This window comes from Ovis aries, chromosome 9 (genome assembly GCF_016772045.2).
Source record: "Ovis aries strain OAR_USU_Benz2616 breed Rambouillet chromosome 9, ARS-UI_Ramb_v3.0, whole genome shotgun sequence".
NCBI lineage: Eukaryota > Metazoa > Chordata > Mammalia > Artiodactyla > Bovidae > Ovis > Ovis aries.
In genome coordinates this window covers 50577937-50600400 of record NC_056062.1, presented here as the reverse complement: position 1 = coordinate 50600400, position 22464 = coordinate 50577937, and the positions used below count along the sequence as shown (strand labels likewise).

General features: G+C 44.0%; 2 protein-coding genes across 10 annotated transcripts in view; one reads left to right on the top strand and one right to left on the bottom strand.

Annotated features, from left to right (window-relative positions):
* Nucleotides 1-9752, bottom strand: part of GDAP1 (ganglioside induced differentiation associated protein 1) — a 49831-nt gene extending 40079 nt beyond the window's left edge. The window contains exons 1-2 of the mRNA XM_027973066.2: nucleotides 9579-9752; nucleotides 8943-9158 (exon numbers count right to left, since the gene is read on the bottom strand). The gene's annotated coding sequence lies outside the window, so the exon portion shown is untranslated. The remainder of the gene's footprint in view (nucleotides 1-8942; nucleotides 9159-9578) is intronic.
* Nucleotides 9753-9912: 160 nt separating this feature from the next.
* JPH1 (junctophilin 1) overlaps nucleotides 9913-22464 on the top strand; it is a 90313-nt gene continuing 77761 nt past the window's right edge. For 8 of the 9 annotated variants that reach the window (XM_027973061.3, XM_027973060.3, XM_027973058.3 and 5 more), the window contains exons 1-2: nucleotides 9913-10558; nucleotides 16143-16902. In XM_027973061.3, coding sequence (XP_027828862.1) covers nucleotides 10180-10558; nucleotides 16143-16902 — 1139 coding nt within the window. In that variant the 5' untranslated portion in view covers nucleotides 9913-10179. The remainder of the gene's footprint in view (nucleotides 10559-16142; nucleotides 16903-22464) is intronic. The other variant, XM_060393821.1, reaches the window with a different exon arrangement.

The window sequence follows — 22464 nt, the reverse complement described above, 5'->3', positions numbered from 1 at the left end:
GGCTGGGGCCAGGGGGGAGTTATATAACAGAGTTTATGAGATCCAGCCATTTGCCTTTTACTTTTTTAATATTCGTTTATTTATTTTTGGCTGTGCTGGGTCATTGTTGCTGTGCAAGCTTTCCTTGTTGCAGAGAATGGGAACTACTCCCCAGCTGCAGGAGACAGCTTTTCATCGTGGCGGCTTCTCTTGTTGTAGAGCTCGGGTTCTAAGTGCACCGGCTGAGTAGGCAGCACATGAGCTCAGCAGTTGCAGTTCCCCGGCTCTAGAGCACAGGCTCAGTAGTTGTAGCACATGGGCTTAATTGCTCTGCAGCACGTGGGATCTTCCCAGATCAGGGACGGAACGGGTGTCTCCCACCCTAGCACGTGGATTCTTCACCACTGAGCCACCAAGGGAAGCCCTGCCTTTACATTGAAGGGGATGTCCCGGGCAGAGCATGGACTTGGTGTGAACACCACCGCAGATCTGAACTCTCAGCAGCTGGAGGCTGTCTGCCAAGTTCCCTCTGAGCTGCAGGTTCTCTGGGAGGGAGATCTGAGCTGTGCACCCCCAAGGCCACCCCCTGGAGTGTTCCTCCTTCTGAGTAAGCTTTAAAAAGTGCTTGTCATGTGAAAGTAATAAGTGAGATGCAAGCAATGACATACATTCTAGAATACGTTTAAGGAAAGGAAGAGGAATTGAAGCTTTATCTGGAATGCAGTCAGTATCTGAAGAATCCACCAGGTCTCTGAGGTGTGCGTGCCAAGGTGGTATGTAGGCTGGGACTGCAGCACTTGGCAAGGATGTGGCATTCCCCAGTGGCACTCAGTCAGAGGGCTGCCTCTTCTATTATCGGCCATTGTTTCAAATCCCATCTCAGATCTCTTGGAACCATTCACTCCCCAATTATATTATACATCTCTTTCCTGTCTAATAACGGATTTTGTGTTTTTCTCTCCTTCAAAGATCAGTCACTTGGCAACTACTTACTCCTTAGTTGCGCTTTCAGCAACATTGTTCACCTCCCTTTTTTAAAAATTTTTAAAATTGTGGTGTAGTTGATGTATAATGCTGTGTTAGATTCTGGCATACAGCAGAGTTATTCCATTATACGTGTATACATTCTTTCTCATATTCTTCTTCGTTATAGGTTATTTTCAGATATTGAATATAGTTCCCTGTGCTTTATGGTAGGACCTTGTTGTTTATCTATTTTATGTATAGCAGTTTGTACCTGCCAATCCCAGACTCCTAATTTACCCCTCCCGCTTTGGGAGGTTTGTTTTTTATGTCTGTAAGCCTGGTTTCTGTTTTGTAAATAAGTTCATTAGTATATTTTAGATTCCACATACAAATGATATATTTGCCTTTTTACATCTGATTTACTTCATTTAGTATGATAATACCTAGGTCCATCCATGCTGCTGCAAATGGCATTATTTCATTCTTTTTTATGGCTGAATATTAGTCCATTGTATATATGTAACACCTCTTTACCCACTCATCTGTCAATGGACATTTAGGTTGCTTCCATGTCTTGGCTATTGTAAAAAGTGCTGATATGAACACTGAGGTACATGTATCTTTTCAAACTAGGGTTTTGTCCAGATATATACCTAGGAGTGAGACTGGTGGATCATATAGTAACTCTGTTTTTAGTTTTCTAAAGAAACTCCATTACTTTTTCCATAGTGACTGCACTAATTTACATTCCCACCAGCAGTGTATGACGGCTTCTCTCCACACCCTCTCCAGCATTTTATTGTTTGTGGACTTCTTAATGATGGCCATTCTGACCACTGTAAGGTAATACCTCATTGTGGTTTTGATTTGCATTTCTCTAATAATTAGTGATGTGGGCATCTTTTCATGTGCCTAATAGTCATCTGTATGTCTTCCTTGCAGAAATGTCTATTTAGATCTTCTGACCATTTTGATTGGGCTGTTTGGGTTTCTGTTATTGAGTTGTATGAACTATTTGTATATTTTGGAAAGTAAGCCCTTGTCGATTGCATCATCTGCAAATAGTTTCTCCCAGTCCATAGGTTGTCTTTTCATTTTGTTTATGGTTTCCTTTGTGTGAAAATGCTTTTAAGTTTGATTCAGTTCCATCTGTTTTTGCTTTTATTTCTATTGCTATGGGAGACTGACCTAAGAAAACATTGCTACAACTTAACATCAGAGAATGTTTTCCCTATGTTCTCTTCTAAGAGTTTTATGGTATCCTTCTTTTATATTTAAGTCTTTAAGCCATTTTGAGTTTATTTTTGTATACGGTATGAGGAAGTGTTCCAACTTCACTGATTTACATGTGACTATCTAGCTTTTCCAACACCACTTGCTAAAGAGACTGTCTTTTCCCCACTATATACTCTTGCCTCCTTTGTCAACGATTGACCTTAGGTGTCTGGGTTTATTTCTGGGCTGTCTATTCTGTTCCACTGACCCAGATGTCTGTTTCTGTGCCAATTCCATGCTGCTTTGATTACTGTAGCTTTAAGGTATTGTCTGAAATCTGGGAGGGTTATGCCTCCAGCTTTTTTTTTCCCCCCACCAGGATTGCTTTGGCAATTCTGGGTCTTTTGTGAATCCATATAAAATTTATGATTATTTATTCTGGTTCTGTGAAAAATATCATGGGTAATTTAATAGGGATCACATTAAATCTGTACACTGCTTTGGGTAGTGTGGCCATTTTAACAATATTCTTTCAGTCCAAGAGTATGGGAAAACTTTCCATTGCTTTAAATCACCTTCAATTTCCTTCTCCAGGGGATCTTTCAGACCCAGGGATCAAACCCAGGTCTCCTGCATTGCAGGCAGATTCTTTACCATCTAAGCCACCAGGGAAGCCGACTAACCATTTTAAGTCTCTCCTTAATCTGTCATTACCTTTTTCATTGTTAGACCTTTCCTGAACTCCCTGTGAGCCTTGTCATTGGACACATATTCTGTCTAAGTCCAGTGGACCTCTGCCCACTAGGAAAAAGAGGCAGAGACCACAAGGGACAAATTATAGGAAGAACCAAAGAACTGCCCTTGAGACTTAAATAAGGCTCAGCTGATGTTTTTATATCAGAATTAGACTATTTCTAAATTAGACTCTTAGCCCCTAGGGCAGGATTGCCTAGTTGTATGAAATAAGCTAACAAGTATCCAGTAATTACACAAAATTTGGACACCATGAAGCTAATGTTTTGGACACAAAAGATAGCCTAAGGAGACTAGAAAGGGATCAGAAGAAAAACATACAGGGAATGAGACAGCTGAAGTGGGAGGAGAGGGGGTAGGAGAGGAGAGATAAGCTAAGAGACGTGGGTTTTACAGAAACTGAGGGAGGTAAGTGTTCACCAGTATCAAATTCACAGCTGCCAATCCTAGCAGAAGAATTGAAGAGGTGCCATCGTAGCTGTCAACTGGGAGGTCCCTAAATGGCTCAGACAAAAAAGAATTCACCTGCAATGAGTTCAATCCCTGGGTTGGGAAGATCCCCTGTAGAAAAGAATGGCAACCTACTCCAGTATTCTTGCCTGGAGAATTCTATAGACAGAGAAGCCTGGTGGGTTATGGTCCATGGGGTCACAGAGTCAGACATGACTGAGTGACTCACTAATGGCTGAACAAGCTGCCCTAGACTGGTGGGGTAGAACCCACATCAAGTGGTGTGAGGAGAGGTGGGAAGGAAAGACTTGAATGTAACCTACTCATTCAAGGAGGTGTGCAGTTTTGAGGACAGGAGTCTTGAGGTGCAAGCAGGACCAGGAATTAAGGGCTGTCTTAACATGGTAGACATACGAGTACCTCTGTTGGATGGAAGGAAAGAAATTAAAGTATATTCAAAGGTGAAGGTGAAGTCGCTCAGTCGTGTTCGACTCTTTGCAACCCCGTGGACTGTAGCCTACCAGGCTCCTCCATCCATGGGATTCTCCAGGCAAGAATACTGGAGTGGGTTGCCATTTTCCTTCTCCAGGGGATCTTCCCTACCCAGGGATCGAACCCAGGTCTCCCACATTGGAGGCAGATGCTTTAACCTCTGAGCCACCAGGGAAGCACACAGTATATTCAAAAGAGAAGGAGTTGACCCAAAACTTGGGGAGGAAAAAGGACATCTTTGCCTCTGGGATGAGGTGGTGGTGAAAGATAGAAAATGAGAACCAGTGGAAGGTTTAAGAGAGGGAAAGTGTTCCCATGGGTTACCACTTTTTCTCCAGGAGGAAGAAGACAAGTAGGAAAGAACTGGGGCTGAGAAGGGCTTGAGGACAGTAATGGGCTCCTAGAAGTTTCCTGGGAAGAGATCTGCCATGTGGTGTGGAGGGACTGGTCTGAGGTTTGCCACCCATAATTTGCAATGGCAACTGGTAAATGTTATTGATTATTCCAAGAAGGGGTTTCCTATCAGCAGGGGAGGAGAAACTGATTTAGGCTTGAGGGCTGGGCAGGGGGATGAACCAGGAGGTCACTATGGAAAGGAAAGTGCAGTGGAAAAGATGCAGTAGGGTTCTTCAGGCAGGACAGGGAAGGGCCAGGAAGACATGAAGGGCATCAAAGGAGTGAAGATTCTGCCAAGAGTCCATGCTTGTTCAGTGAATGGGAAAGACCAGCGAATGTTGTCAACGAGTGAGATTGTCAAGTTCTAGTCTTCAGCACTGACCTATGTGTGAATCAGAGAAAGTCCCAGGCTGTGTGAGGGCTTTAAGATAAAGGCCATGATGCTGAAGAAGGCAATGGATGGTGAGGCCAGGTTGAGGTAGCCTGGGACAATGGAAGTGACAGGAGGTGGGGGCATAGCAGATAAGCCACTGGTCCTGGATGAACAAGGAGACTGATATAGACTAGATAGATTTTCTGAAATACACAGCACAGAGCAAGTTTCTGGCTTCCTAAAAAGTGGGCTAACATGAATAGTACAAGTCTCAAAAGGGAGGGGCTACTGAAAAACAGCTTTCAGAAGAGGAGCTCACAGATTATAGCTGGCCCTCCTTATGCTGTATCAAACTCAACATCCACAGATTCCACCAATCACAGATCAAAAATATTTGGGGGAAAAAAATTCCAGAAAGTTTCATGAAGTAAAGCTTCAATCTGTTGCATGCTGGCCGCTATTTATATAGCATTTGCATTATATTGGTGATTATAAGTAAATCTAGATAGGATTTAAAGAATATGGGAGGAGAGGCATAGGTTATATACAAATACGGTGCCATTTTATATATGGGACTTGAACACTGTGGATTTTGGTATTGAGAGGGGTGGTTCTGAAACCAATATTCCACAGATACTGAGGACAACTATATTTACTTATTAATTTACTTTTAGTTCTTGACCTGTATTAACAACTACTGAACATCTCTAAGGTATATTTCTGGATCATCTGTTCCGATATGAACCTATCTTTCCAACCTCTATAATTTACTCTTCTTCCACCATTTCTTTAATTCTAGACAGCAGCATCACTATTATCCAGGTAGCTGTTCTATAAAATAAAAAGGTCATCTTTACCACCCCTTACCATCTCCACCTAACCTGCCTCTTCCCCCATTTGGAAGCTCTCACCCACACGCCAGTAAAGACTGGTAATAGAGTCAGACAGATTTCATTTAAATTCCAGCTCAACCATTTCTACCTCGAATGATCCTGGGCACAAAACTGTCCTTAAACTTTATTTTCTTCTGTAGTTGCTCAGTCGTGTCCGACTCTTTGCGATCCCATGGATTGTAGCCTGCCATGCTCCTCTCTTCATGGGATTCTGCAGGCAAGAATACTGGAGTGGGAAGCCATTCCCTCCTCCGGATTTTCTTCTGTAAGATGGTAATAATACTAGTACTAACCAATGGGTTATTATGAGATTTAAATGAATTAATACATGTAAAGAATTTAGTACCTAATCTAGCATAATATAATTTCCTTCAAAGTTTTGAAAATCATTAATTTTGTAATTTGCTTCCTCTTCTGACTTCATGTTGTCTACAAAGTTTCTGGCTACATTTCTTAACTTTTGCATTTACTGTGGGAAAATTTCTTAAATTTTCATGAATGCTTTATTATAAATACGCTGCTGCTGGTAAGTCGCTTCAGTCGTGTCCAACTCTGTGTGACCCTATAGATGGCAGCCCACCAGGCTCCTTCATCCCTGGGATTCTCCAGGCATATGCTAGTAATCCTCTGTTTTGAGGAGGGCATGGCAACCCACTCCAGTATTCTTGCATGGAGAATCCCATAGACAGAGGAGCCTGGTGGGCTGCAGTCCATTGAGTCTCAAGAGTCAGACACGACTTCAGGCAACTGAGCATGCATGCAGTCCTGTATTTTATTTATTCATTTACAAATAACAATGTTGTGTTAATTTCTGCTGTACAGCAAAGAGACTCCATTATACATATATATATTTTCATATTCTTTTCCATTATGGTTTATCACAGGATCTTGAGTATAGGTACCTGTGCTATACAGTAGGAACTTGTTTATCCATCCTATATATTACAGTAGTAATACTAACTTTGACTTATAAATCAAGTAATTTTAATTCTATTTGCTTTCTTACACTTTGAATCAATAAACACACTTTAGTCGCACAGAGTCGGACACGACTAAAGCGACTTAGCAGCAGCAGCAGACAACATACACCTCCAGGTTAGCTTTCTGTCATTTGTAGTTTTATTAAAAATTCTCAATAATTCTAATGTGTAAATAAAAGGAAATCACCAATGAAAATTTAAATACAGCCTCAGCTTTAAAAAAAAAAAGATAAAATTCTAAGCCACATATCCTCACCACCATGTTGTTAGTAACATTCACACTCAAATGGCTTACTTTTGGTTATAAATTTTTTTAGAATGGAAACCTACTAGTGCTGGGTTTTGAACATGGAGGAAAAAAACCAAGTGCTAGCGTGGCTGTTGGCCCCTGGGCTTTAGTGGCCTCCCCCACCCCACCTGTCAAACTAACATTCACATTCTCTTCTTACTAATCCTTTCTTAAAGCTAAATTCAACTCCCCCTTAGCCAGGGCAAAGATTCAGAGTGAGAGGGAAAGTGAGGACATTACTGACCCCAGCTAGTAAACTGCAGCACTATTCTACTGCTCCTGTGAGCGGAACCATCACCGTCAGGGCCTCTTCCTCTTCCTGGTTCTTGTTCCCTGTCTTCTCCAATCACCACCATTGAACGTGAACACTGACATTAATGAACACATCAGTGAGACTGGAGAAACATTCCACCAGGACAACAGCAGGCAAACGGAAGCATGGCTTGAGTGGTTACTTTGCCAAAAATTGCTCAGTGAGCTACCAAAAATTAGATACTAATTTTCACCCATGAAGAGAGTCAGTGGCAGAGTCGAGTTAGGACTGATGAGTTGAAATTTAATAGCAGACGTATGGTGGTAGAGTCTTTAATGAAGGGTCTTTCCAAGGAAGACATCTATTAGGGATAGCAAGAGGAAGAGATTAAGGGATAAATGGTCATATCTTTTGTCATCCTCAAATCTCCATATTCTCCCGGGATGTGTCCATACCACCACCGTTTGTCCATCTACCATAGATGGACTTCACTCACATCTATTATAGAAGCCAGAAACTCACTCTGTGCTGTATATTTCAGAAAGTCCATCATCTGCCTGAGAGCTAATTAGGAAGAGTAGGTGGCACAGTGGTAAAGAATCTGCCTGCCAATGCCAGACACGCAAGAGATGCGGGTTTGATCCCTGGGTGGAGAAGATCCCCTGGAGAAGGAAATGGCACCCCACTCCAGTATTCTTGCCTGGGAAATCCCATGGAAGAGGAGCCTGGTGGGCCACAGTCCATGGGATCGCAAAAAGTCGGACACAAGTGAGTGCACACGTGCAAACACACACACAGCATTAAATGGTTCTACCATGCTTGCAAACAAAAGTGTGAACCTCAAATATTCATGTATGTAGATCCTAACACACGAGTGGGTAAAAAATCAAAAAGGCAAAGAAACAGAGGTTGCTCTACAAAGAGAGCCAGTTCAAAAATGAGAGGGGAAAAAAATAAGTATATTGACCTGAGCAATCACAGTTTCTCATATCAAACAGAACCCCAAAATAGATGGAAATGTCTACAGTAGCTCCTGATCCTGGTGTGCCCTGTAACAGAAAAATGGAATTATGGTTCAGCTGCGAAATCCTGGGCCCTCATTTTCCCAGTGGCCTAAATCAATCCCCAGTCCGGGGACAAGATGCTGAGCAAGGTGCGTAATTATTTCAGGCCACTAGGGTAAGCACTATTCCTGGCAACTCTGTAGGCAGCACCATGGATGAGGGTTTCTAATCCTCTTTGGTGATTTGGTTCTGTGTAAACTGAGATTTTTCTTTCACTATTTCAGCCAGATAAGCAGGAGAGGCCAGCTCCAGTCCTGAGCTAGAGCCGATCAAGGTCAGTTTCAGTTCCTTTTCTGTGCGGTTTAGATTCCTTTTTTCCTTGCTGCCTTCCCTGACACCTGTCCTTGTATTTTTATCTGATTATCAGAACCTAGTGAGAGAACCCTTGGCAGCCCCTGGTGCTTACTCTATCATGCAAAAGCTCCTAAGTCTAAGGGATACCATAAATACTATGCAGAGCAGAGTCCTTGAAAGGCCAACCTAAGACCCTGGCTATGCACCACAGAGAGGTGTCTCTCATGGGGATTTTAAGGGTGAGGTTGAAACTAGTGCCTGCTTTTACCCAGAGGCAATACTGACGTTTCAACTCTCCTAGTAACAGATCTCTCATGTTTGGCTTGACACTGCCCCCACAATAAATTCAGTTATTACTTAACAGAGAGAAAGTGAAAGGTAAATCTTGACATTCCCATTTGGATGATGATGAAATAGAGGTTTAAAAGAGTTGTGTACAGTGAATTCAACCGAGCAGTATTGTAGCTGGAAAGTAGACCAGCTGACACCTGTCCCCGGTTTTGTAGGTCACAGACTTTGTAAGTTTAGAGCAGTGTTTTACTTACCATGTTTCTCCTTGAAAGCGTCTATTTACTTTCTTAAATTGTGGGTGCCAGTGGAGAGGAACCAGGTGTACATTCCAGACACTCAGACAACATACACAGACTGAGCCGTCTGCCTGTTGAGTACACAGCTCCGGGATGAAGAATTTCTAGGGTTGTTAGAAGAACACAGGCGACTTCAGAAGGAACAGGCTGAGGTGGACGCGAATACCTAAATCCCTACGAAGACAGATGAAAAACATCCTCTATTATTACAAACCAAAAAACCGAACCCATGTATTTTGTGCTTTTTCAAACTGCACTGCCCCCCCCCCACCCCGTATCTTCATTAAAGAAATGCAAACACATGTGCTTCAAGACGGGTAGGTGTAAAAGAACATTCTGCACAATTATATCTAGGCTGTCGCAGACTTCTTTCACATGCAACCATCTATCCGGGGGATGTTAATTCACGGTGACAGCTGAGCATGACAAACGCCACGGTACACAAGTTGGAATGCCGGAAAACAGGCAACTACGAAAAGCCCATGCAGACAAACGCGCCTCGGAGTTTTCTCCCTCCACACACACGTGGCCGCACTTCTAGGCGCTCCAGCACGGTGATAAACCCCAAACACACACACACACACACACACACACCCCGGAGCCTCCGCCGCCCTCCACGCCCACGCCTCGGTCTCCAGGCAGGCGGGCACTCGCGCGCGCCCCTGGGCACACTCGCCCTCCACCCGTATCCCGCTACTGCGCACGGCAGCGCCGGGCGGTCCCCACGTCCCCCTGCCCGCCCGCCGGGGAAGCGGTGGCTCCCGGGCTGGGGGCAGGGGCGGGGGCGGGGGGAGCTGGCAAGGGAGCGGAGCGCCGCAGGGCCGGGCCTCGGCGCCTGGGGAGGGGAAGAGGGGCGGGCACGGGGCGGCGCCCGGCTCACGTGGGCGGGCAGGAGCAGCTGAAGGTCCGCTCCGTAGCCCGAGCTGTCCTCTCGCGCGCGGCGCTGGCCCCGGGCGGCGGCGGCGGCGGCGGCGGCGAAGGAGGAGGAGTTGGAGGAGAAAGGCGGCGGTGGCGGCGACGAAAGAAGAGGGGAGGACGGGGGCGGCGTCGGACTGGAGCCGAGCGGCGGCACGAGCTGCCCGGGGCGCTGTCGTGAGCTCGCCCGCAGGGCCCCCACCCCCGAGCTACACCCTGCCGTGCCCAGCTCTGCCCGCGTCCGTGCCCCCGCGGGGAGCGCGCCGGGGCTGCCCCCCGAATGACGGGCGGAAGGTTCGACTTCGACGATGGCGGCACCTACTGCGGCGGCTGGGAGGAGGGCAAGGCGCACGGGCATGGCATCTGCACGGGGCCCAAGGGCCAGGGCGAGTACTCGGGCTCCTGGTCGCACGGCTTCGAGGTGGTCGGAGGCTACACCTGGCCCAGCGGCAACACCTACCAGGGCTACTGGGCGCAGGGCAAGCGGCACGGGCTGGGGGTGGAGACGAAGGGCAAGTGGATGTACCGGGGGGAGTGGTCACATGGCTTCAAGGGGCGCTACGGGGTCCGGCAGAGCCTGTGCACCCCCGCCCGCTACGAGGGGACCTGGAGTAACGGGCTGCAGGACGGGTACGGCGTGGAGACCTACGGGGACGGAGGTGAGCTGCGTCGCTGGCGGCTCGGCTGCCCCGCGAGCTGGGCTCTGGGGGAGGGCTTTGCCCCTGACTGCGGGGCCGCGGGGAGGACGCAAGGCGCACGTGTCCCGAAACCCGCCAAAATACCTGGGGGAGCCTCCCACCCTCCTCCCGCGGCCACTCTCCCCGGGAGGGGGCGGTAGGACGTGGCGGGTGCGCGGGGGTTGGATCTGACTCGGTTCTGGGGGCGGGCGGTGTGTCCACACCCGGGGGAACAAGGCGTGAAGACACCTGGCCGGCGCCAGCGCCGCGCTGCCACCGGGAGGGAGCGTGCCCGGGAGGGCTGGACTGGGAAGAGGACGCTGTCACTTGAGCCCGTCACATTACGTTCCTGATCCCTCCCTCTCCCGGCCGGGTTTGAAATCGCCACTCCCGTGGAGTGAGAGCGAGCGCCCTGGGCTTGGAGGCTGGCGGTCGCGGCGTACAGCTCCCGGGATTGGTTTCACGTGGAGTCGTATTTCGCCTCTGGTCCTCTAGTGGCCTAAAGATAGAAGTCAGAACCCCAGAACTGGGATGTTGGGGAATTGTTCCTTATCGGAAGTGCATTTGGAAAGTAATCGTAGTTTTGGGAGTGGAGAGTCCACCTGATGCAGGTGGGGTTCAAAGAATGCGGGGTTTTCTTTCTGGTTTTCCTTCGCTTTCTTAAAGTATCGGTTTTCTATCAAAAGAAGGTAGTCATTGTTGATCTGGAGATATCTGGGAAAATTACCAGGAAAACATTTTACAAACGAACAGGGAAGTCTATGTTTTAAAAAATACAATTGAAAGGTGTATTCCTATAACAGCTAAATTAACAGCTACTTCACTCCTGAGAATAGCAGTAGGGAATCGCCGGTTTGCCCTAAGGTGTGCGATGTAAAACCGTATGCTGGCTGTAAGCAAAATTCACCTAATTTTAATATTTACTAATTTTTGCAAAAGAAATTTTGTATATAATAGAGCATAGCCCTCCTCCTTTTTTCCCCCAACCAGGAAAAGTATATATTATTGATACAGGTGTCAAAACCTGATGAATTTGCTTGTGTAATAAACCGAGAAGGACGAATGGCTTATGCTTTGGCAAAACACAGTTTCTGATAATAATCATAATTGAAAAGGGTTGTCACATTTCGGAATTCTGCAGCCCAGAGTTGGAGGATATTAAAGGGGCCCAATTGAAAGTTTGTCCAGCCCAGTCAGGCAACTGCTTATATAAAAGCTTATACAATTTGTACACTTCACTTACTCAGAACACTTGGGCCGTGTTTCAAATACAAACCGGCAGCATGGTAGGATTGGCTAAAAAGGACATCTTTTCGTCCTACAGTATAAATAATGGATATAGTTCTCATGGATTAAAAGTGGAGGGGGGAGGCTGTCTCTAATAATTGTGTATGGGCTGTGTGACTTTCAAGTTCCACAGTAGTTAATTAGGGCCCTTAAATGTTCTCAGTGGGCACAGAGCACCTTAGTTTACACCCATATAAATGTGTTAGCTTGTGACTGGATTTTATCAGAGGCCCCAGTCTACAATATAACTAAATTCCATGCTCAAAAGTGGAATGCAAATCTTATCTTTCAGACGTGTGCATTATTTTACAACCTTTCAAGAAGGTGGTGGATAGTTCTTTTACTTCAGTATTTGGAAGGCTAAAAATAAATGTCTTCTTTTAAAGTTACTACTCATTAAACAAAATCTCTTGGTTTAGAGTATTCATTATACCTAGCAATAAAAATATATAAATATATATAGCACAGTAAAGGTCCTCTGTTTATGTATTGCCAAAGCTCAAATAAGTGTCTAGGGTGACTATGGATAATTGGCCTCCTGTTTTAAAACTAACTTTTAAAAGAATTTTTTAAAAACCTCAAAATTTGGCATTACCACAGGACTGCGGTTTTCTTTTTCTACCAAAACAAACAAATAATCTAATATGCTACCAATTAGGAAAGGGGCAGGGGGAGACTCCTAAAAATCATAATTGAATTCTTACTGTTAATTTCTTTCATATGTCAATCAGTTAATTAGAAAGTCCTGAATCATAAAATGGGGTTCTAAGTGGAAGTGTATTGCTGTAACTTATTTCCTGCAAAGATTTTGGCCACAATAAGACAGATCACTTCCACAAGCTTTACTTCTTGCCTCTGCACCACCACAAGTCCATCCCTAGCAGCCTCTGTCAGACTTATGAAAATCTGATTGCATGTATTTTGTGGTGACGTTAAACTCAGAAGGAAGGAAGTTGTAATTCCATTGACAACTATCACTCAGTTTATTTTACTAGTGATCTGAGTATGAAGTGTTGTTGAAATAGAACCCCCTGAATATTAAGTAAGAATAGTTAGTACAGTGCTCCCAAAATCCAAGTCTAGGTGCCCAGAATATTTGGTAAAAATTCGGATCCTGCTGTGGTTCCTTTTTTCACCTGTCATGAAACTATTAGAATATATCTAGAAAGATACATTGTTGTGTTAATTATACGAATTCCTGTCCATGCACATTTTCATTCATAGCATGTAGATTTAAATTTGGCACATTAAATCTAAATTTGACTGGAATTCTCTCTGAATTGGAAGTCTTCCACTACAAACTTAATTAGTGAAAATGGCTGTATCTAGAAAATCAGCTCCCAGATGAAAAGTCATACAACATCAGTAAAAATATTTTTTAAACTTATGAACTATGCATCCATATGTAAGAAATTGAGAGGAACTAATTAGAACTTTGAGCAGCAGGGAGCAGGTGGAATGCACCTGCTTCGTAAGGAAAAAGAGGCCCTTTTCCCCCACTTAAGTTCATTGACTAAACTAAACCTACTTTAAATTTCAGATGAATCACTAACACTTTGACTGTAAATTAGTTTCTAGCAATTCTATGGAGGAATTCTTCCATGCAGTGTTCCTCAACAGGGTAAGATGGGAATATAGGCAATGCCATTGTTCTGCCTTCTCTGCTACTACAGTCAAGCAACAACTTAAACTTTCTAGTTATTGCTGTTGCCTTAAACCACTTAGATTTTCAAGCAGTGTGTCTTTGGAAATTCTAGATACTAGTCTTATTTTGGAGATAGCAGATTAAGGAAACTAGTTGTTAATTTCCCCTCAGTGTTAAACATTTCCTAAGATAGTGTGGTTGTGTTTTGAAAGTTTAAGTACTTGATATCAAACAGTATGTTTGGAAGTTGTTCTAGCAAAATTAACTTGTAGAAAAGTTAGAGGAGAATTATTATAGTGTTCCTTGTTTATTTAAACAAAATATTTTAAAATAAGGTGGTTTGTTTTAGTGCATATAAGTCAGGTTGTATAACTTTTATCTTCGAACTTGAATTTTTATCTATCTAGGCAAAGGGAAAGTCAGTTGCAATTTTCCAGTAATTTCAGTTTCCTTCTGGGTTACAGTGGTGGTGTTTGGAGATGGCTAATACTGAGTAGAAAGCTTCTTCATCTGAAATGTTGTATTTGAGTGTCTTATCCTTTGGGGTTTATCCTTTTGGGAAAGTCATGGCCCACCCACCTCCTCAGAAGTTCTGAGATGTCAGGTTAAGATGTTAAGACCTATCCAGAGTATGACATTCACAGTACCAGACCCCCTTTGTATTGGATTGGCCAAAAAGTTTGTTTGGGCTTTTTGTCAGATATATAAGGGAAGAACCTCAATGAACTTTTTGACCAACCCAATATGTCATTGTCACCCTGCTACTGTCTATTTATATACCAAAAATATGTCAGAATGAACAGAGGGAGATGGTAGTCTTGCAATTAGTCAAAACTTTTGACTTGGGAGCCACTATGGCTTTAACTTTTAAGTGCATGAAATAATCAGTAAGCAGCACTTCTCAGTATTTTAAAAGTAAATGTATGCCATTCAATGGAAATTTTTTCATGGCAATCTGAAATGAAAAGTATACTGCAAAGTAACTCTATATAACCAGAAACTGAAAGAAGTCAAAACAGTTAAGATTTACTTTCTATAATATTTGTGAGTTAGAAAGAATACAGAAGTAATTACGTCTTAAAATTTTCATGTAACTTCTTTGGAGGGCTAGTTTAATATAAAATTTGCCTTTAATTAAAAGGAAATGGACTCAATTTAGAACAGAAAATTCTAAGTTCCTAATCTTAACATCCAGTTCCTCCTAAGATGATTTCCTTAGGAAGTTGCTCCAGGTTAATTTTTAAATGTCTTTGCTAATTTACTTAATAGAAAAACTTCTGAAAACAAATGCTTTAAATTAGAGATTATCATATTCCTGAGAAGGCATACTATTCATTGAAAAAATGATCTGGTGATGACAAAGTTTTCATGTACGCTGTCAAATGCACCTTTCTTCTGAGATGAATTCCATAATGTTAAGAGTGGAAGTTTTCCTCTGACCTTATCTTAGTTTTCCCAAAGGTAAATAGTGCATGCTTTTAAGCCACCACAGCTGTTTATTATAAAGTCATCAAACATCTACATACCAGAGGACACACAGCCAGAAGTGTGGAAATTTTGTGTTCTCCTATGAAGTAATGCCTGCCCTCAGAATGTTTCCAGTTTAGGATGTGGTTCACAGTACAGTGGCAGAAGCTAGGGAAACCATGAGGAGAATGACCAGAAGAAAGCAGAAATTTAGCAAATATGGGACAGATCTTGACCTTTTCACTTGGAAGTACAAAATGTTAAATTGCCCATTTTTTTTATAATGGTTCACTCTATTCAGAATATATATTCTATTTGTCAAATCCCTCTCAGCTTAAAAAGGATCACCCAAAACTAAATAATAATCCTGAATGTTAGTTTTCCGTGCCCTAAAAGAACATGATGAATGTGGTAGAAAGAAAATGTAAGAAAACTTGTTTGACAACTCATGTTCCAAGCATTCAGATCACTAATAATTTTAGGTCTTTGAGCTTGTTGGAATGTCAAACTGCCGGACCTGAAGTCTCTCATTTTTCAGTTAAATTAGTAAAACTACAGCTCACAAATAGAGCTCATTTCTTGGTCTGCTATTGCACTGCCTGCCTCAGAGGGGGTTTTGATGTGTTAATTTCAGGGGAGAAAAGTTTTCTAATGATCACTCTCTTGTATTAGAAGTCAGTGCTTTGTAAAATGTTTTCAGTGAAAGGCAAAAAAAAAAACCTATTGGAAAAACCTATGTAGATTTAGATTCGAGGTTATCCTATTCCTGAGAAGGCATAATATTCACTGAAAAAATGGTGTCAACAAAGTTTTAATGGGCACTGTCAGGCACACCTTTGCTCTGAGATGAATTCCATAGGGTTAAGAGAGTTAATTTTCCTCTGGCTTCCTCTCAGTTTTACCAAAGGTAAGCAGCACACTCATTTGGGGATACATCTATATCCCCAAAGCTGACATACAATTACAGAAACGGCCTAGACACAACACTTCAGGGTGGGGATTCACAAAGGGAATTTCCGAAGCATGGCCTAGAGTTGACTAGGCAGTGTGGCGGGGTTGGGCCTTGAGTTCCCGGCCTGCGCAGGGCTCTCCATGTGCGCACCCACGCCCCCATCGGCCTATCTGCAGCCCCGGACTCACGCTGTGCTCTCTTGCGCTCTCTCGAAGGTACCTACCAAGGCCAGTGGGCCGGCGGCATGCGGCACGGCTACGGCGTGCGCCAGAGCGTGCCCTACGGCATGGCCACGGTGATCCGCTCGCCGCTGCGCACGTCGCTGGCCTCGCTGCGCAGCGAGCAGAGCAATGGCAGCGTGCTCCATGACGCCGCGGCCGCCGCCGACAGCCCGGCCGGCACCCGCGGCGGCTTCGTGCTCAACTTTCACGCCGACGCCGAGCTCTCTGGCAAGAAGAAGGGCGGCCTCTTCCGCCGGGGCTCCCTCCTGGGAAGCATGAAACTGCGCAAGTCTGAGTCCAAGTCGTCCATCTCCAGCAAGCGCAGCTCGGTCCGCAGCGACGCGGCCATGAGCCGGATCAGCTCCAGCGACGCCAACTCCACCATCAGCTTTGGCGACGTCGACTGTGACTTCTGCCCGGTGGAAGATCACGTAGACGCCACCACCACGGAGACCTACATGGGCGAGTGGAAGAACGACAAGCGCACGGGCTTTGGCATCAGCGAGCGTTCCAACGGTATGAAGTACGAAGGCGAGTGGGCAAATAACAAGAGGCACGGCTACGGCTGCACTGTCTTTCCTGACGGCTCCAAGGAAGAGGGAAAATACAAAAATAATATTCTGGTCCGTGGAATAAGGAAGCAGCTGATACCAATAAGAAATACAAAAACTAGGGAGAAGGTGGACAGAGCGATCGAAGGCGCACAACGGGCAGCCGCCATGGCAAGAACCAAAGTGGAAATAGCGAACTCCAGGTATGTAAACGCCGAAGGGGTGGCACTGCCCGGGTCTCTGGAAACGGTAGAATATCAGATAATCTGTGTGTGTCAGTCCTTTGGCGGCATAGGTTCCAGAATTAGAAGTGGAAAAGGATTCAGCCCGATAGAATGAGGCAGAAATGTACCTGAAACTCCTATGAAACTCTCCATCCTGAAAAAGTGTTGAAGGCGCATTGTGGTCCCCTTCCTCTTAAAATTACTTCCTTAATACTAAACATGATGGAGTTCACTCAGTGCCTATGTACATTTTCCAGAGTCCAGAAAGTTATCTTTTTTAAAAAAGACAAAAAAGTACCCCTGAAATACTTCCAGAGAGAACATGGTACATCGTGTGCTGGGAAGAAAATATCCATCCACATGGAAACCTACCCAGTGTAGGTGAACCTTTTTATTCTAACATCAATGTTGCAGATGTGTACAACTCCTCCATAGAAAATTATCCTCATTTATAACATTCACATTCTGTTTATTGATGCCTTCTAGGTGAAATTGGTTTTGAGCAAGTGATCAAGGTCTAAATAAGGCAGAAATGGAGAGGTATATGACAAAATCCGTCAAGCATTCTTTGAACAGCAAAACTCACCTGCATGGGAAAGGCAGAGGGATTGGGGCTCAGCAGAATCCACCCCATTCTAGGCAAGAAAGATTAGATGACTGGGTGTATTAAAAGGAAGGGGGTGGGGAGAGCCTGACACGGACAGATGGGACTGTCAGTGTGCCAAGTTTGAAAGAAAGAGTGGTAGAGAAGGGCTGGAGTGAGCAGGAGAAAGCAGTGAATAATAGATTGAGAAGTGGGGTGTATGTGGGCACAGAAGGTCCATGCGCCTAAAGTTTTACCTTTAATAGCTGGATTCAAGCATTCAACCAGAAGGATGGAGAAATCAATTGGGAATAGAAAATTTTATTAGGGATGGATGACATATGTTAGACAAAAATGAAAAAGGACTGGTTATACACGGAAAACTTTTTTCTTAGGTTTATCTAAGCAAATACTGACTGGCCCCAGTTCTGTGTGATTTGAGATATACTTTTAGCACAGAATATTGAAAATCCTTTTCTTACTTTAGTAATATTCTCCCCCTGAAGTTAACCTTATGAAACCAAAGACTCGTAGCATGTCTTCAAACTTTAATTCTTAACATTAAATTAATAAGCCCTGCCTTTTCTTTGGCGGAATCACGTGAAATTTCTGATGTTCAGACTTAATATACAAAAATGGCCATTTCATATTGTTCAACTTAACATTTCCAGATATCTGAAATTTCCTTTTAAAAAATGATCCTGCTTTATGGCTACTGTTTACTTTTAAGTGTCTGACACACTGGAAACTGGAGGCCATCTTGTGTTTTGCAATATTTTTAGATATAAAAGTACTCAAGATACACATCTCTATCCCAAACTGACCGTGTTTTAAAGTTAATTTTGCCTGTTAATAGGCACAGACTTTGAGGAAGGGTCTGTCTTCTCTTCTCTGCTGAGCATCGTTTATTTTAGATGGTGGTTTTCTGTGATCAGTTATTGCATTGACTTGTTTTTTTACATTGCTTGTCAATAGGCTACTTGGCACATGTAACCTTGCTAGCCTTCGTGGCCCTCAGCTAACTTTTAGAGCTAGTGAGATACTCTTTGTTAGTTCTTATTCTCTAATTTGAAATGCACTCTTGGCTTCTTCCCTTTTATTGTCACCTACTGATATACAAGAGGTAATTCAATCTTGGCAGGTGAAAAATGAACCTATGTGGGACATTCTAGCAAATGACTTTCTTACGCTTGCTTTAATTATTGACTTTTATGATTAGTTAAAATTGGAGGAACCTACATAATGAAAGGTTGTGATGCAAAGATCTCTGATTATAACAGTTTCATAAAACTCTTATCCAACTCCTAGCTAGCCACAGTCTCTCTGTCAAAAGTCTTTGGGGGAGGAGGGTGTTACATAGTCTGCGAGTATTGTGTTATAATAGTTTATAATCAACGAACATCTTAAGACCTTGTACTAACTAGCTAGTTAACTTAGCTAGTTAACTACTTCTTAAGATTTCACTTGGCTTTTTAAAAAATGCTCAGTTCATTTTGCTAAGTGACAAGTCCACCACAGAACAAATACATTGCATAATTCTACTTATAGGAAGGATCTGTAATGGTCCAACACGTAGAAGCAATGAAAAGGTGGTTGCCAGGGGCTGAAGGAGCATTTGCAAGGTGGTGTTCCAAGGTATAAAGTTTCATGTTAAGCAAAAATAAGTCCTAGAGCTTTCTACCGCACTGTGCCTGGAGATAATACTGTAAAAAATAAGTGAAAGTGTTAGTCACTAAGTTGTGCCCAACTTTTTGTGACCCCATGCACTGTAGCCCACCAGGCTCCTCTGTCCATGGAATTTCTCCAGGCAATAATACTGGAGTGAGTAACCATTCCCTTCTCCAGCAGATCTTCCCAACCCAGGGATTGAATCCAGGTCTCCTGCATTGCAGGGAGAGTCTTTACAGTTTAAGTATTGGGCGCTTAATGTTTAATAGGGTAGATTTCATGTGAAGTATTCTGACTACAATTAAAAAAAAACACCCTTTCAATGACACAATAGGCAAAAAAAAAAGTTTACTACCCTGTTAACCTTTTATATTTTACTTTCACTGTTTTTAGTCTCTTTCCAGATTCTGCTTTAATGACTTCTCCAGATACAGAGACTTGCAACTTGCTCAGTCCTTCCTGGCCTCTCTAGCAGTTGTTATTTACATAATGTGTTTTTGTCTTTAAAAAATAATCAAAGGTTTAAGACCATAAAGACACTCTTCCCCTCTCCCTGCCCCTTTTTCTGCCCCAATGATGGCAGAATAAGAACTAGAAAGTAAGACTCCTGGCAGCGGCCACTGTTGAAATCGCTGGTTCACTATTAGCAGCAAAGGGAAATGATGTGTTGATAGTTACTGACCACTTCAGTTTGCCTGACTGGTAGTGTTAGTTATCGTTGTATTGCTGTTATTTCTTGTGCTATAGAGATTGTTGCTTGTTTCTGAAATCCCAAGGAAATGGGTCCACCTTTGTACCATCACCTTATTTTAGCTTGAAGCAAAGCCTTTGAGGGAAAACAACTGTACTCACCAGTAATGGCGGCTCAGGAAAATCAGGAGACATGGTACCAACCAACTTCAGTCCAAAGATTCAGGAAAGCATGGTAAATCTCTGGATCTTTACTTCTTAGAAGAGGCAGTGGTGCATCGTCCTAGGAAACACAATGAAGCTTATTTCTGAAGTCTTCTTATGGACCCCTGTTTATTTCTTCTAGATCAAGGAATATGAGGATCACCTAAGAGGTAGGAGATGACAGAAATGATGCAACCGTCTGTAGATACTGAGTTGCCTTGAAGGTTAGCATTTAGAGTTAGAACTTTAAGGGATGCTAATAATGGGCTCCTGTAACTTTTCTGTTCTAATCCCAAAAGTACCATGTTTATAAGATGTAACAGAATGTTCTGCTCCCCGCTTGTCTTGGTCCTGAGGGTGAAAATCATCACATGGAATTAAGATAGTGTCTCAACCCTGATTTTAAAGAAACGTTCAGGAGGAAGGGGAGCAGCCCTGTACATCTCAAGCTCCTCATTTCTGGAGGCAGAGCCTGAGGCACTACTTGGGATCACCTTGCTCTCCCTGTCATATCATTTACTTCTCTCATTTGGTCATTTTTTTACTCCACTAACTCTTGACTTCAGTAATTCCTTAAGAGAGACGTTCAAATGACTGTCCCTCAAGAAAAATATTTTAAGGAACAATTTTAATGTGAGGCATTTGGTCGAAAGAGAGCAAATAAGTGACACTTGGAGAGCCACACTTCTGTGGAAACGAACAGATAATTTAGGAAGGGGGAGAATCCCAGGGACGGGGAGCCTGGTGGGCTGCCATCTATGGGGTCGCACAGAGTTGGACACGACTGAAGCGAGTTAGCAGCAGCAGCAGCAGCAGCATAGACCAAAAAAAAAAAAAAAAAACCAAAAAAACAGCTTTGTAGCATCTGGGACTTAGAGGAAGTTGTTGTCATTTAGTCACTAAGTTTTGTCGACTCTTTTGTGACCCCATGGACTGTAGCCTGTCAGGCTCCTCTGTCCATGGGATTTCCCAGGCAGGAATACTGGAGTGAGCTGTCATTTCATTCTCTGGGGGATTTACCGACCCCGGGATCAAACCCCCTTCTCCTGCATTGGCAGCTGGATTCTTTACCACTGAGCCATCAGGGAAGCCCCTTAGAGTAGTTATCTGCTATAAGGGTGGAAGAGCGGTGATGAAAAGGCCTAAAGCAGTTGAGAACCATAGGTGTTTATGTAGTCTGATTGTGGCAGATCAGAAGAAAGAAAACTAAGGGAGGATGGAGCTGAGTGGGAGTGTCCCTAACCCACGGACTCTGTGGCCAGTCTCACTGCAGCTAGTTGGGCAGTGGGCTGGCAGGCCCCCAGGACCGCTCTGAAGTGTCACTGATGGGACAGTCCGGTTAGTGGGGTGGGACCATCTGTTCTCAACCTCTCCCCAACCATCAGTGCCCCTTCTGGTGGTAATGGCAGCACCTTGACCATGTACTGTCCCCTACCCAGTCCTGCTGTGCTTGTCACTTTGGGGCGGGGTGTGTGGAAGCAGCCAGACGGCACACAGACGACCTCAGGATCCAGGGGTCTGCTGAGCTTGCTGTGGCCATTTGCAGAACCAGAGATTAGAGTCTCTACTTGCCAGTTTCGAACTTACATATTAAAATGACATCGTATTTTTGTTTTAATCCTGTAGGAAAAATCTATTTCCCATACTTTTCTTTTAGAAAAAAGATACCTTACAATTTCATGTCACTCTTTTCCTCATTGCCCAGGATGACTCAGCTGTGACAGTTTTCCTTCAGGAAAGTCTTCGCTCATCCCTCCCCATGCCTGGTGCCCCTGCTCAGCTCCCCTGGCCAGCCGCTCAGGCTGCTCCCCACTCTGGTTTAGACCTAAAACCACTCCACAGAGGGTCTCCCTATCCCCGCCCCCTCGCACCCCACTGCATCCCCCTCAGCCCAGGACCCCCCCCCAACCCCCGCAATCAGTCTGCATTGTCATTGCGTTTCAGTATATTTGCGATGTATTTTTCTCCCAACTGGACAGGAGAGCCAGGCCCTGAGGGCGGCTGGGCTCAGATCTGTAATTCCCAGCAGCTAGTTTAGATCAGGGCACTTTTATAAGAGCTCTAGTAAATATTTGATGAATGAGTGAATTAAATCCTCACTGCTTTGGGTTTGAACGCTGCCAGTGCTTCTAATTCCGTTTTGCCGGACGTTTTGAAACCGCAGTTCTCAGGCAGGAAACCTGCTTCTCACAATTCGTCATCGTATAATCTGGCAATAAAGGAAATGCAAAAAATGCAAAGGTGTGTGTTACAGCTGCCCTTTACCCTAATTAGGTCAACATCATTAAAGTGTCAAAACTAAAGCATAGCCAGGGAATATGAGCTCCTGGTTAAGCTGTACTGTTACCTTCTTTTTTCATCGGTATGAGCTGGTCAGGAATACCTGTGAGCACTTA